Source organism: Podarcis raffonei, chromosome 8 (assembly GCF_027172205.1).
Source record: "Podarcis raffonei isolate rPodRaf1 chromosome 8, rPodRaf1.pri, whole genome shotgun sequence".
NCBI classification, from domain to species: Eukaryota; Metazoa; Chordata; class Lepidosauria; order Squamata; family Lacertidae; genus Podarcis; species Podarcis raffonei.
The window spans coordinates 64,373,407-64,386,003 of NC_070609.1; the positions used below are offsets into that span (position 1 = coordinate 64,373,407).

Genomic DNA, 12,597 nt, shown 5'->3' on the forward strand with positions numbered 1-12,597 from the left:
GACTACAACTCCCATCATCCCTAACTAGCAGGATCAGTGGATGATGGGAGTTGTAGTCCAAAAGCAGCTGGAGACCCAAGTTTGAGAAATCTTTTTTGCGGCAGATGCCCATCCAACCTATTTAAAAACCTCCAGTGAAGGTGAGTCCACCACCTTCCAAGGTCATCCGTTCCACTGCTGAACAGCTCTTGCCGTCAGAAAGCTCTTCCAAATGTTTATAGTCAGAACCTCCTTCCTTGTCATTTGAATCCATTGGTTTGGGTCCTCCTCTCTGGAGCAGCAGAAGACAAGCTTGCTGCACCTTCCATGGTGAAAGCCCTTCTCTAGCTGTAATTCCTACACTGCAGGGGTTGGACCAGATGATCCTTGGGGGGGGGGTGTTCCTCTCTACAATACTATGATTCTGCGACCACCGCGGGACTCATCCAGAGGAGGGACTTGCCTGTAGTTCACCGGCCAGCGGACCATCCACATCCGGTGATAGGAGAGGGAGGTGACCGAGAAGCAGGTAACCAGCGTCAAGGTGTAGAAGGTGGAGACGAAGACTTTGCAGAGGCCCTCGCTCCACTGGTAGTCGGAGTTTTGGCGGCGGAGCTGGACGACCGAGTAGATGGTGATGGGAATGGCAATGTTAAGGATGTGCGTCCCGGCCAGCGTGCAGATGAGGAACTCCAGGGGCTTCCATTTCTTTTGCTTGGCACTCACACTGAGGATCCCCCAGGCATTGGCCAGGACAGAGAGCCCTGAGCAAACCAGCCAAGCCACGGCATTCCTGTTCAAGGTCTGCTCATCATCCATGGTGGAGGGAGGAGTAGTGGCCATCTGGCGAGGCCAGGTGAGGATGACGTACCAGGAAGAAGGAGGGGAGGAGATGCATCCTACAAGTGGGCCAGGGCCATCAAGGGTGCATCAGGGAAGTGGGGGGATCCCACCCAAGGGCGGACGGGGAAGCAGCGCCCGGGGTGGTCCTATGGCTCATGGTTCTGGAAGGGAAACAAGAGACAGCTCAGAAAACAAAAAGAGCATCGCCACATGCAAAAGGTTTGCGTGAAATTGATATCCTGCTGGATTGCAAGGCTCAAACAGAGGAGGAACAAAACATAGGAAGAACCAGCTGGATTAAGCCCATCTAGTCCATCTTGTTCTTGCAGTGGATCCAGGCACGACAACCCTCTCTCCTCCTGCGGTTCCCGGTATTTGGAGGCATAGTTAAACTGTGAAACTCACTTCAATTACTCCAAATAAGAGTTGCTGGAAACCGCAGGAGGAGAGAGGGCTCCTGTGCTCAGGTCCTGTTTGCAGGTTTCCCATGGGGTCATTTGTGTGGCCACTGTGAGAACAGGATGCTGGACTAGATGGGCTACTGACCTGATCCAGGAGGCTCATTTTATGTTCTTATGTTAAACCCCTTTTAACCCCCAGAGGGGGCTCTTGAGATTAGCATAAGGCAGCAACAACAGCACCAGACAGATATACTGTTCCCAACAGGGGAGCAACCTCTGATTCACTGAACTGTGGGCACTCACCCACGTTTTTGAGGCACGATGCAAAGCCCACTGCCCCCATGTTAGGCAGCTAGCAGCCAGCAGCCCAATGCTTGGAGTCATGGTGGCTGGAGATGGAGTGTGCTGCCCTTATATCGAGACAAGCCACTAGTCCCCCAACGCCAGTAGCCTCTACTCTCCTTTTTAATTGGGAGATGCTGGGGACCAAACCAGGGATCTTCGCCCTGCCAAGGAAGATGCTCTGACCAAGTGAGTGCCCCCTTCCTGCAGCCTAGGTAAGCGTAAGACAGTGGTGGAGTGCTAAATTCTGAAGTGCACCAGCTCAGCCTGGCAGCCTCCTCCGCCACAGCAGCAGCCCCCAAGGAGCATCCAAATATGCAGGCCACTGAGTCAACCCACCTGCACATTGCTGCCCACTCCCCCAGTACACAGCGCAAGGCCCAATTCATCAGCTGACGGTTCTCGAGTACATGCTTCTGAAGTCAAACGTATTGCTAGCAAAAAGACATTTGAAGCAGCTGAAATGAGGAAAGCTCGTTTACTAAGGGGCGCTGGCTGCTGGGGGCTCCCCTCCTTCTGAGCTACCTTTACAGCTTGCTCTCTTAGCATTCCAGCTTTTTGCATGTCAGCATTTTGCTGAAATCTCCACCCTCGATGCTGCCTCCATTGAGCTTTGGCAGCAAAAAAAAAAAGGGGGGGGAGAAACAAAATACTTCTGCTCCAGGGGATCTTCAACAAAGGTGGTCAAGGAGGAATGATCAGAAGAGAACCAAATCAGCTGCCAAGCACCTCCCAAACAGACAAAACGCACATCATTTTGGACTCCTGTTGGGGTCCATGACCACTGCAGGGAGGCATCTCAATAATGTGTCAGAACAGTTCTGACCACAGGTGAGAGAACAGCCTGGAACATTCCTGTACAACAGCGCTGCAGGGGGTTGGACTAGATGACTCTCGGGGTCCCATCCAGCTCTACACTTCCTTGACTCTATGATTTTAACTCTTCCAGAACGTATTGAGTAAGCAAAGCTTGGACAGCAGTTACTGGGAATTGCAGGTGGGCAGAGCGGTGTTGCACTCCTGTCCCGCTTGATGGTTTCCCACTGGGGGCATCTGGGTTGCCACTGTGAGAACAGGATGCTGGACTAGATGGGCCACTGGCCTGATCCTGCAGGGCTCTCTAAAGAGCTGAGTCAGAACAGTTGTCCCAACCTGGCCACCAACTTGGATGGCTTTGTAAGACAAGTTCATGGAGGATAAAGCTACCAATGGCTGCTAGCCAAGATGGCTATGCTCCGCCTCCCTGTTTGGAGGAAGTCATGCTCCCCATGGTTCTCTCCCTCCCCATTTAATCCTCACATCAGCCCTGTGAGGTACATCAGGCTGAGAGAGGCAGCGACTGGCCCAAGGCCACCCAGTGAGCTTCATGGCTGACTTGAGTTTTGAACCCGGATCTCACTCAGGTCCTAACCTGATGCTCTAACCACTACACCACACCGACTTTCATGACCCCCACCCCAGGCCTGAGTTCCCACCCATGGAGAACTCAGCCAGCCCCACTCTACACAGCAACCACCCCCTTTCATCTGCCTAGCTCCACCCTTTTCTTGGTCACACTAGAGTGTGACAGAATGCTGAGAGCAGAGCAGTAGACAAGCAGGAAAGGTTGTCAAGAACTGGCTCTAAGGCAGATTATCACCACCTCCTCACAGTATATTCTCACCAGTTTAAGAGGCTGGTTTTTTGTTTTGTTAACATTTACATTTTTCCACTTCTTTTCCATCTTTCGCTTTAAAAAACGAAAAAATGCTCCTTCGACCTTCAGGATGTGACATTATCTGTCAGGGTGCGATTTAATATTTAATCTGCAAAGCTTCCTGCAGCTCTAAGCAAGACTTAATGAAATATGTCTTTTGCTATTTATTTTACATTTTTTCTCTGCACGATTCCTAAGGAGCAAGGCTGGGGGCGAAAAGGGAGTGGTGCTGTTTCCTCCTGGGAGCGCTTGGCCGTTTGCTGCAGACAGCCAGCTGCTCACCCTGCTGGGTCAAAAGGCATATGCTGTTCCTGGAGGAATCCACCATGCTGGCCCTCAGGACAAACTCCATTATCAGTTCTCCTGCCTCACAGCTGACCCTGAACATGGTGAGCCCAACCCTTGACTGGATTCCTTTTCTTGCAAAACTCGCATTGTTTGAGCAACTGTCTGAAGACTCAAGCACTCTCATTTCTGCACCAGCAGAACTCAGAAGGGTTCCTAGGAACTGGTTTAAGTCTGCATCAGACCACTGCTCCAGCACTGTCAACACAGACTGGGGTTCAAAGCAGGAAGTCTCTCCCAACCCTACAAGGAGATGATGTCGGATGCCAGGGATTGACCCTTCTGTATGCAAAGCAGATGCTCTACTGCTGAGCTATGGCCACTCCCCTAAAAATAAAGTAGGATGCTAGTCCTCATGGTTCTGAACTCTCTTCCGCAGGAGTCAGTGACAGCCTCCAACTTGGATGGCTTTAAAAGAGGATTAAAACAACTATCAGACTTTTAGAAGACATCTGAAGGCAGCCCTATTTAGGGAAGCTTTTAATGTTTGATGTATTAGAGGATTTTAATATTTTTTGGAAGCCGCCCAGAATGGCTGGGGAAGCCCAGCCAGATGGGCGGGGTACAAATAATAAATTATTATTATTATTATTATTGGACAAATTCATGGAGGAGAAGGCTGTCGACGGCTCCTGGTATGCCCAGCGGAGGACCTTAAGGTCCACAAATGACAACATTTTGGAGGTACCAGGTCGCAAGGTGGTTAGATTGGTCTTAACTAGGGCCAGGGCCTTTTCAGTACTGGCCCCGATTTGGTGGAACGCTCTGTCACAAGAGACTAGGGCCCTGCGGGACTTGACATCTTTCCGCAGGGCCTGCAAGACAGAGCTGTTCCGCCCGGCCTTTTGTTTGGACTCAGTCTGACCCTTATGTTTCCCTCCCCTTATGGTCTTGATTTATCGGTTACTTTTAAAATGAGGCTGCATTTTAAATTGCATTTTAATCTGTATTTTAAATTGTTTTTTCTTTTCTTTTCTTTTTCTCCTATTATGTTTTTTACTGTGGTGTTAGCCGCCCTGAGTCTGGCTCTGGCCGGGGAGGGAGGGGTATAAATAAAAATGTTTATTATTATTAATTATTATTATTAGACGTGATGGCTATGCTCTGCCCCCACAGTTGGACACCTGTTGCTGGAAGGGAGAGTGCTCCTGGGTTTCCCCAGAATAGGTACCTGGAGTTGCTAGACTAGATGGGCCAGTGGCCTGATCCAGCACACTCTTTTTATTTCCTTATGACACCCATTTCCCTTCCTTGCAGCAACGCTTGGGACAGCATCACCATCTATTCTAGCAGTGGAACATCCACTTTTGGGGGGCATCCCATCTCAGAGATGAGCAGGATGAGGGAGAGGAAGGATTCGGCTACCTGCCGGATGTGAGAGAAGCTGGCTAAAAATAACCCAGACTTGCAGTGTGTGTGGGGGGGAGTGCATGGGTATCTCTGTGGAGGAATTCAGCAGGCTTCCTTTGCTAACCCCCCCCCCCATTGACACCTCTCTCTTCGTTGACTGCCATGGCAACCCATCCAACACCAAGGAGATAAATATAGCCTGGTAGTTTTCTTGGGCTACATACAGTTCAGGTGCAAAATGCAGCCGCCACACCGCCCCCCGCAACACTTCCATTAAGTAGCAGCGAGACTTACAATGGCAGGCGCCCCACGTATTTATTTATGCTGTCCCTGCAGAGTGGGTGGTGCTGGTGGTGCAAAGACCCGGCGGGGTTTAAAAAGAGAGACTATGAACCACAGGCTTTAAATAGGCACCTTGCAAACGAACTGTCTGTATAGCTCAGTCAGTAGAGCACGAGGCTCTTAACTTCAAGAGTTACAGGTTTGAGCCCCACATTGGGCAAAAGATTCCTTCATTGCAGGGGGTTGGACTAGATGACCGATTCTATGACTCTATCAACGCTACCTGGAAAAGACACCTCTCCCTTGCCCCAATCCACCACCACCACCATCACCATTATCATTATTAATTGCATTTATATCCCACTTTTCTCTGCACATGGCCACAAAGTCCAGTGGGTGAACTTGGGACTGTCACAGCCTTTCAGCCTAGCCTACATCACAGAGTTGTGGTGGGAATGAACTGAAGAGGGAGAGTGCCGTGTATGACACCACAAGCTCCTTGGAGAAAAAGGTGGGCTTTAAATGTAATAAATAAATCAACCCCGGCCAGAAAAGCTACTCCAGATGTCAATGATTAGCTGATAGACTGATTGGCTAAAATCCTATTGAACCTTGAAGCAGCTGAATGTTGGAAGATTCAGGAGAGATAAAGGACCTCTTCATGCACCACATGAACTATGGAACTCACTCACACAGGAGACCATGATGGCCACCAACCTAAAGGTAAAGGTAAAGGGACCCCTGACCATTAGGTCCAGTCACGGATGACTCTGGGGTTGCGGCACTCATCTCACTTTATTGGCCAAGGGAGGTGGCGTACAGCTTCCGGGTCATGCGGCCAGCATGACTAAGCCGCTTCTGGCAAACTAGAGCAGCGCACAGAAACGCTGTTTACCTTCCCGCCGGAGCGGTACCTATTTATCTACTTGCACTTTGATGTGTTTTTGAACTGCTAGGTTGGCAGGAGCAGGGACCGAGCAACAGGAGCTCACCCCATCACGGGGATTTGAACCGCCGACCTTCTGATCGGCAAGCCCTAGGCTCTGTGGTTTAGACCACAGCACCACCTGCGTCCCCTAGATGGCTTTAAAAGAGGATCAGACAAATTCATGGAGGAGAGGGCTGTCGACGGCTCCTAGTCATGGTGGCTGTTCTCTGCCTCCACAGCTGGAAGCAGCAATGCTTCTGAACACCAGCTGTTGGAAGCCACGGAGTGGGCAAGTGCTCTAGTACTTGGGTCCTGCTTGAGGGTTTCCCACTGGGGCATCTGGCTGGCCACTTTGAGAACAGGATGATGGACAAGATGGGCCAATCAGCTTGGCTGGATGCTCTAGTCCCAAATGCTGCAACTTCTCCTCAAAGGGGAGCCGTTCCATCGCTTTGATCATTTCGCCACATGTTCCTTTCCACCCTCATTCCAGCTGTCATCCAGCTATTCTATTGTCTCAAGTTCCCTGGAAAATCAGGGAGTTGGTGGGTTCTACACAGCGTGAAAGGATGCTGAGGAGTGGTGATGTCAACCTCCTGTGATTCCCGGAAATTTTTATTGTTTGCATTATTACCGTGGTCAGTAACAGAAAGTTGGGAAATGGATTTGCAAGATACCACCATAAGGACTCTTTGAACAGAAATACTTTGGACAAAGCTGGGAGAGATTTACCCACCAACACCATGTTCAACCAGGTCTTAAACATACAGGTCAATCATCATGAATGCTGACTGCATCATCATTATCAAGACTGAGGAAATGGCAGTGTCCAGTATACCTCGGTCCAGTATACCTGAAGGAGCGTCTCCACCCCCATCGTTCTGCCCGGACACTGAGGTCCAGCACCGAGGGCCTTCTGGCAGTTCCCTCGCTGCGAGAAGCCAAGTTACAAGGAACCAGGCAGAGGGCCTTCTCAGTAGTGGCACCCGCCCTGTGGAACGCCCTCCCACCAGATGTCAAAGAGAACAACAACTACCAGACTTTTAGAAGACATCTGAAGGCAGCCCTGTTTAGGGAAGCTTTTAATGTTTAATAGACTATTGTATTTTAATATTCTGTTGGAAGCCACCCAGAGTGGCTGGGGAAACCCAGCCAGATAGGCAGGGTATAAATAAATTATTATTATTATTATTATTATTATTATTATTATTATTATTATTATTATTATTCTGCCTCTGCAAAAGCAGCATTCCTAGTGAGTCCTCTTAAGGACTGGTAAACATAACTAGTTATGATTTCAGGGGCTGGTTAGCTTTGATTGTTCCATTGCAAGGGGTTGGACTAGATGACACAAGGGGTCCCTTCCAACTCTACAATTCTGAGATTCTATAACCAGCAGGCCTTAAGCAGGGGTAACCAGTATGGCGCCCCTCCCATACGATGCTAGGCTCCCAACTCCCACCATCCCCGACTGCTGGCCATACTGGGACTGCTGAGAGTCTACAACATCCCATTGGCTACCTCTGCCCTGAACAGCCTGTTCCTTCCCTGCTCTAAAAATCCTTTCTGCTGGGACTCTGGGACTCCTGGAGCAGGACACCTTGCCCTGCAATTCAATATGTTGGTAAGGACTGCTTAGGACCACTGTGCTGTGAGCAATAGGCACTCTGCACATCCTCTGAGGCTCATTAAGAGTTCACATGTTCTGAAGATAAGGTCTAGCACTGGAAATGGAATTTATTGATTTTTATTTTTTTATCCGAAGCTCTGGCAGAATTTCAATTGTGTGGAGTTTCCACACACCTCCCTTCATTTTAACAGCTTGTTCAGGAACTGTGCCTTACAGGTTGCACAGCTGTAGGTTTGTGGTTCTCTCCCCTTTCCCCTCCAACAGCACAACCCCGAAGCAGAGAACCCAGCTGTTGCTCAAGAGCAAGCTAAAAAAATCAGGCACGCAACCTCAGGCATCTCTCGGGCACCTTGACCTCGCCACTGTGTTCTGTGTTCAAAACACGTCTGCACACCTAGTGTAATTGAAATGGAATCGCAGGCACCAGGTGGGGGCAAAGCGTCATCGAGCCCCCAAATAGCTTGCCCGGGTGATTAAGTGCACGGCATTCAAGCGAGCACCCGGGGAATTATTATGCCTCTTTGGTGAATAATGGATCTTTCGCGCTCTCCAGAAATATAATTCATACCCTGGCTGGCACTGTACGGGGCTGCCTTTTGTGACTGGGGAATTGGCAATTACAAAAAATAATAATTAGAGCAAGAGGGGCCAGGCGAGAGGTTTGCAGAGCGTTTTGGCTGGGACAGGAAAGGGGAGGTGGGCTCTTTCGGTTCAGAGGAGCGATTCCCGTTAATGTGCCTCTCCAGGGACCGGGGACGGGGGGGCGGTTCGGCCCCTGCTGCTGGCAAAGTGCCAACATTTGAACACTCCCAGGAGGTTCTGTGTTCAGAAGGTAATAAGTTGTGGCACTGCTGCAGCTCTGCACTACTAGGGAAAGCATACAGAGCAGAGGCAGCTCCCCTGCACAAAGTGAGGCCCATAAGAAGAGCCTGCAGGATCAGGCCCCTGGTCCATCTAGTCCAGCATCCTGGCCAACCAGATGCCCCAAAGGGAAACCAGGAAGCAGGATCTGAGAGCAAGAGCACTCTCTCCTCCTGCAGCTTCCGGCAACTGGTATTCAAAAGCATTGCTGCTTCCAACTGTGGAGGCAGAGCTGAGCCACAATTGCTAGGAGCCATGGATTGGGCTAATCCTGTGGGAGAGAGTTCCATAGTTTAACTATGCACTGTTTGAAGAAGTCATTTCTTCTATCTGTCCAGAATCTTGCAACATCCAGCTTCATTGGACGCCCAATGAATTACTGTGTTATCAGAGTGGGAGGAAAATGTTTCTTTATCTACTTTCTCCAAGCCATGCATAATTATTGGAACACCTATCATGTCTCCACTTACTCACCTTTCCTCTAAACTAAAAAGTCCCAAACGCTGCAATCTTTTTTCATGAATGGGAGTTGCTCCAGCCTGTTGGTCATTTTGATGGCCCTTTTCTGAACCTTTTTCCAATTCTACAATTTTCTTTTTGAGATGAGGCAACCAGGATTAAAAAGTGCAATACTGCCCTCTCAAGCTAACACCAGCTCCCCAGGGTCTTTCCCAGGTCTGCTCTGGTCCTATTATTCACTGGGGATTCCATCACCCCAGCAAGGCAATGGCTCAGGTGAGAGGGAACAAGACCAGGCTGGTGCTAATCTGGATTGGGGCAGGTTCAGCACCATGGACAGCACTGCAGATATCAACCCACAGATTTTCACCACGCTTTCAGGACCACAGCCAGCAACCATGCAGGAGACAAGTTGCCTCAGCACCAGCCTGGAGCACCAGCTAAGATTTTACAGACCAGCCTGGAGAGTTCTTCAGGACATTCCATCCTCTTTGAGAGCTGCATCTGGCATCTAAAGCGTTAGAATCTGGAGTAGCTGGCACCTTCTAGAGCAGCCTTCTCCAATCCTGTGCTTCCCAGAAATTTTGGGCTACCACTCCCATCATCCCTGGCCATTGGGCTATGCTGTCTGTGGCTGATGGGAGTTATAGTTCACAAATATCTGAAGGGCCACAGGCTTGTGAAAGGCTGTTCTACAGGGGAACGGTCAGCACAAAAGCAACCTGGCTGTAAACCCTTAAACGGCTCAGGACCGCAATACCTTAAGGACCACCTATCCACCTAGGGCAGGCATAGGCAAACTCGGCCCTCCAGATGTTTGGGGACTACGATTCCCAACATCCCTAGCTAACAGGACCAGTGGTCAGGGGTGATGGGAATTGTAGTCTCAAAACATCTGGAGGGCTGAGTTTGCCTATGCCTGCCCTAGGAACCAACCCAGACCCTACGATCATCATGAGAACCTTGTTCATGTGCCTCCTCCACAAGAGGCCTGGATTGTGGCAACATGAGAGCGGGCCTTTTCTGCAGTGGCTCCCCACTTGTGGAATGTTCTCACAAGGGGAGACTTGCCTGTCGCCTTTGTTTCATATCATTAGGCACCAAGTGAAAACATTTCTCTTCTCCCAAGCCTTTGACTAATTAAATAAGCGATGGCCTTTTAAACTGTGTGAGGCTATTGTTTTTATTTGTTACTATGTTATGTGTTTTCGTGTTTTTATATTGTAAACCGCCCTGTGTTGCTCAGATGAAGGATGGTATAGAAATTTAATAAATAAATAAATAATAGGGAATACTCTCCCCGCCCCTCGTTGCTCGCTGGAGAGAGTCTTGAGGTCCACTTCGGAGGGTAGCAGTAATTCTGTGGATTTCAGTAGATGGAGTGTAAGGTCCAAAATGGAGGGACCTGCTTGGGAAGTGGTGAGGAAGAGGTCTGAAATTTCATGGCCCAGCACCACAGCAGCTTCCTAGCAGCCTTTCAACTTGCAGAAGCTGTCCTTAATTCCCCACTCCAAGTAACCTAAGCACCTGTGGTCAAAAGAATGCACCCTCTTGCCCAGTTCACCTGTGCCTCTGCTTCCCCTCTTCTTCCACTTTTGCTGACTGTGTGTTGAATTCTAGACTGTAAAGTCCTTGGGGGCAGGGACCTGTAGAAAGCACCACACCCTCTGGCATTCATTCATTCATTCACATGCCAGAACATTTATTTCCCTCCTACCTGATCTAAAAAGAAATCCACAAGGGGACTAGCCATATAGAAACTCAAATTCAAAATATAAAAAGTAAGCGAATGGACTGTATTTTGAAGTGGTTATGGAGAGCAGATGACTCCCTTGTTAGCACAGCACCATTGTTTCTTGGCACAGTTCAACAGTGCTGGTTATAAAGCCCTTTTTGACTTAGGTCAAGGCTACCTGTAGGACCGTATTCTCCCATACAAAGCCACCTGGGCTCTGAGATCTAGGTGGCTTCAAAAGAGATTTAGACCTATTGTTGGAGGATAAGGCTCTACTAGCCATGATGGCTTGGCTCTGCCTCCAGAAGGCTCCTCCTTACGTTCTCCTTCCCTGTGGAAACAGAGTCTTGGGCAGAATTTTGCTCTGGCAACTATTTCAAATGCCGTCACTCTTTAGAGTCACAGAGCCTTTTGGCAGACTTCTCTCTGATTACTGCCCACCTCAAGAGACCTCTGAAATACCAAACTTGGAGCCAGACGAGTGCAGTGCCAAAAGAGCAACCAGCAGCACACACACAGGCACACACATTTCTGCACCGAATCGGTTGTGCCAGTTGCACATCCGCTCAAATCAAGAGAGCCATTGCTACCCTCGCAAACAACTCTTTAGCAGAAATCAAATAAAGCATTTACTCCTCGTCAATAAGTGATCCGTTCTGGGTCCGTCCTGACTTAACAAGCCCTGGGAATTGCTGGCAGGCAGCTTTCGAAAGCACAGGCTGGTGGCTGCTTTGGACAGGGACATCTTTTAGAATCATACAATCATAGAGTTTAGAGGTGACCCCAAGGCTCATCTAGTCCACCCCCTGCAATGCATGGGGGAGGGGGGATGGATGGGCATTGGTGCTGGCTCCCCTCGCCCCCACCAAGCCAAAGGGCAGGAAATGGGCTCCTGCAAAAGGGACCTAGGGCACAGATTGGTGGCACAGAGTTATATATATACAGTATATATGTATATAGATGCAAACAGAGGCTGACTTTCAGAGGGGTGGGGGAGTGAAGCAGTGCTGTCAGGGCCGACTCTGAATTATAGGGTGCCAACACGCATTTCTGGGGGGTGGGCAAAGGGCCCAATCCACACAAACAATCTATTGACAAGAACGGTCAATTATGTACATATTATTTAAACTTTTTTAAAAAAAAGAGGTCTCCAGAGCACATAGAGGCAGTGATTTCTAAGGCACCCAGCTGCTCTGCAAGCAAAGCAAAATAATATTTATGCTGCTACTACTACTACTAATAATAATAGAGGGAAGGGGAGATAAAGGATATATAAACCTGAAGGATATGCTGCCCTTTAGAGCAAACATTCAGCTCCTGCCACATCTGTGGTCCTATGGGAAGAAGAGTGGGGGGGGGGGGTAGTAGCATAGATATTATGTTTGATCTACCTACAGATCTGAAAAGAAATGAGCCCTGAAAGTCAACTCTGCGCATGCTCAGGGACACTGTGCACCATGTATGGGTGTATAGTGACACTTGCTGCTCCGCCTCAGGCAGCAAAATATTTTAGCCTGGCCATGATCTCACTGCCCAATTTACATTAGGAAGAACTTTCTGACTGTCGGACAGTGGGACAGAAGGTGGTGGCCTCTCCTTCCTTGGAGGCTTGTAAACAGAGGTTGGGTGGCCATTTGTCTGGGATTCTTCAGCTGTGATTCCTGCATTGCAGGGGGCTGAACTAGATGGTCCTTTGGGGTGCCTTCCAACCCTACAATTCTATAATCCCACCAGGGAAAAACCCAG

General features: G+C 49.3%; 1 protein-coding gene across 1 annotated transcript in view; it reads right to left on the reverse strand.

Moving 5' to 3' along the window:
- GPR153 (G protein-coupled receptor 153) overlaps positions 1-12,597 on the reverse strand; it is a 30,250-nt gene that overhangs the window by 11,607 nt on the left and 6,046 nt on the right. Inside the window, exon 2 of the mRNA XM_053400434.1 lies at positions 443-983. Within this exon, the coding sequence (XP_053256409.1) occupies positions 443-822 (380 nt within the window). The 5' untranslated portion in view covers positions 823-983. The remainder of the gene's footprint in view (positions 1-442; positions 984-12,597) is intronic.